General features: G+C 42.2%; 1 protein-coding gene across 1 annotated transcript in view; it reads left to right on the top strand.

Annotated features, from left to right (window-relative positions):
• Positions 1 to 1779, top strand: part of FRMD3 (FERM domain containing 3) — a 60816-nt gene that overhangs the window by 15676 nt on the left and 43361 nt on the right. The window contains exon 4 of the mRNA XM_009649579.2: positions 1015 to 1112. Within this exon, the coding sequence (XP_009647874.2) occupies positions 1015 to 1112 (98 nt within the window). The remainder of the gene's footprint in view (positions 1 to 1014; positions 1113 to 1779) is intronic.

Raw genomic sequence — 1779 nt, 5'->3', positions numbered from 1 at the left:
GCTGAGAGAGTTGGGCTTGTTCAGCCCGGAGAAGAGAAGGCTGCGGGGAGACCTGATTATGGCCTTTCAATACCTAAAGGGGGCCTACAGGAAAGATGGGGAAAATCTTTTTAGTAGGGCCAGCTGTGACAGGACAAGGGGTAATGGTTTTAAACTGAAACAGGGTAAATTTAGACTGGATATAAGGAAGAAATTCTTGCAATGAGGGTGGTGAAACGCTGGAACAGGTTGCCCAGAGAGGTGGTGGAAGCCCCATCCCTGGAAACATTCAAGGCCGGGTTGGATGGGGCTCTGAGCAACCTGATCTAGTTGAAGATGTCCTTGCTCACTGCAGGGGGGTTGGACTAGATGACCTTTAGGGGTCCCTTCCAACCCAAAACATTCTATGATTCTATGAAATAATGCTGCTCCATGGTAGGAGGCAGAGGGCAGGTAGAAGGAGCCTTTTGTTTTCTTCTCTCCAATTCTTCTGGAGGAAGAACGGAATGGGAGAGTTTCCCCTCAGGCAAGTCCCCTGTGCCCGCTGCCTCCCCCAGGCCTCAGGCAGTCACTTCGGCCTCAAAACTACATCTAGGGTTCTTTGCAAATTAAAAAAGAGAAGGAAAAAAATCCTCTCCACTGTGGTCAGCATGCTATTTTCTCTACGGTGACAGAGATTTCATTGTGTAAACCTGTATTTAGTGAGGGGGGTGTGTGCTCAAAGAAACATGCATTACTGCAATTTATTTCACATTACTAATGAGCATTGTAACAGCTGTACATTTTAAATAAAGTACTCTCCGTGCTTTTAGTGGGTTTTTGTTACTTCTGCTGTCACTATTTCATTGTTACTGAGAAAAATCTCTTGTCTTAACAACTAGTTTTTCCTGTGGCTGTGCTTTACCTCTTTTTCCCACCATTTAAGGTAGCAAGAGAGAGATCCAGAGTAGCTGCATAACTGGTTTCACACTGATAAGTTAAATCTGTTGTAAAAAGATGACCCATTGTTTCCTAATTTTTTTAATTATATTTCAGATACCTCTTATATCTACAAATAAAAAGGGATATTTTCCATGGCCGTCTGCTGTGTTCTTTTTCTGATGCTGCCTATCTGGGTGCCTGTATTGTCCAAGGTAAGTACAAGCAGCAGACTTTTTTAAGTACCTAGCTCATAAGTGCGTTCAATACAAAGAGAAACTCAGAACTGTTGTGGGAATATAGCTAGCAATAACGTGTGTGTGTGTGTGTGTGTGTGTGTGTGTATATATTTAATTGTACTGTCTCCTGCCTTGTTGTGCACTTTTTTTTTTCTCTTTTTTTTTTTTCCTTCTCCCCCTCCTTCTCCCCATCATTTCCTCAGGGCCAAATTCAGGTATATGTCTTGGATTGCACACAGAGAAATATTTAAGTAGATGTCTGATTAGGGACTTCATATGTGTGGAAGTCCCCTTCATTCTGCCTTAGCATAAAGCAAGCTCTTAATGCATTATAAGGCAGTGTATCCAAACCAAGGTTGAGTCTAGACCTTGTTAAAAGAGGCTTATTTAGGAAATTAAAACACCAAACACCACGTTTGGGTACCTAAGTGATGCATCTTTTAGAAGAGGAGTCAAGTACTATGGGCCATGTTAAATAATGTTACAGCCTGTGGTTCTCTGCTAGAACAGAATTAAACCAGTCTGTATCAGTGGGGATAAATTGGTGTAAAAAAGAGGAGAATTCGGACTGCATTGTTTTAGTTCTGCCTGGTACCAGAATGACAGGTACTCAAAGTGGGAGCATTACCTATGCTTCTGTTTT

The sequence above is a fragment of the Egretta garzetta genome, unplaced genomic scaffold (assembly GCF_000687185.1).
Source record: "Egretta garzetta isolate BGI_Z169 unplaced genomic scaffold, ASM68718v1 scaffold312, whole genome shotgun sequence".
Taxonomy (NCBI): Eukaryota; Metazoa; Chordata; class Aves; order Pelecaniformes; family Ardeidae; genus Egretta; species Egretta garzetta.
Note: the sequence above shows the minus strand (reverse complement) of the source record. Positions and strands in the feature narration are given on the sequence as shown.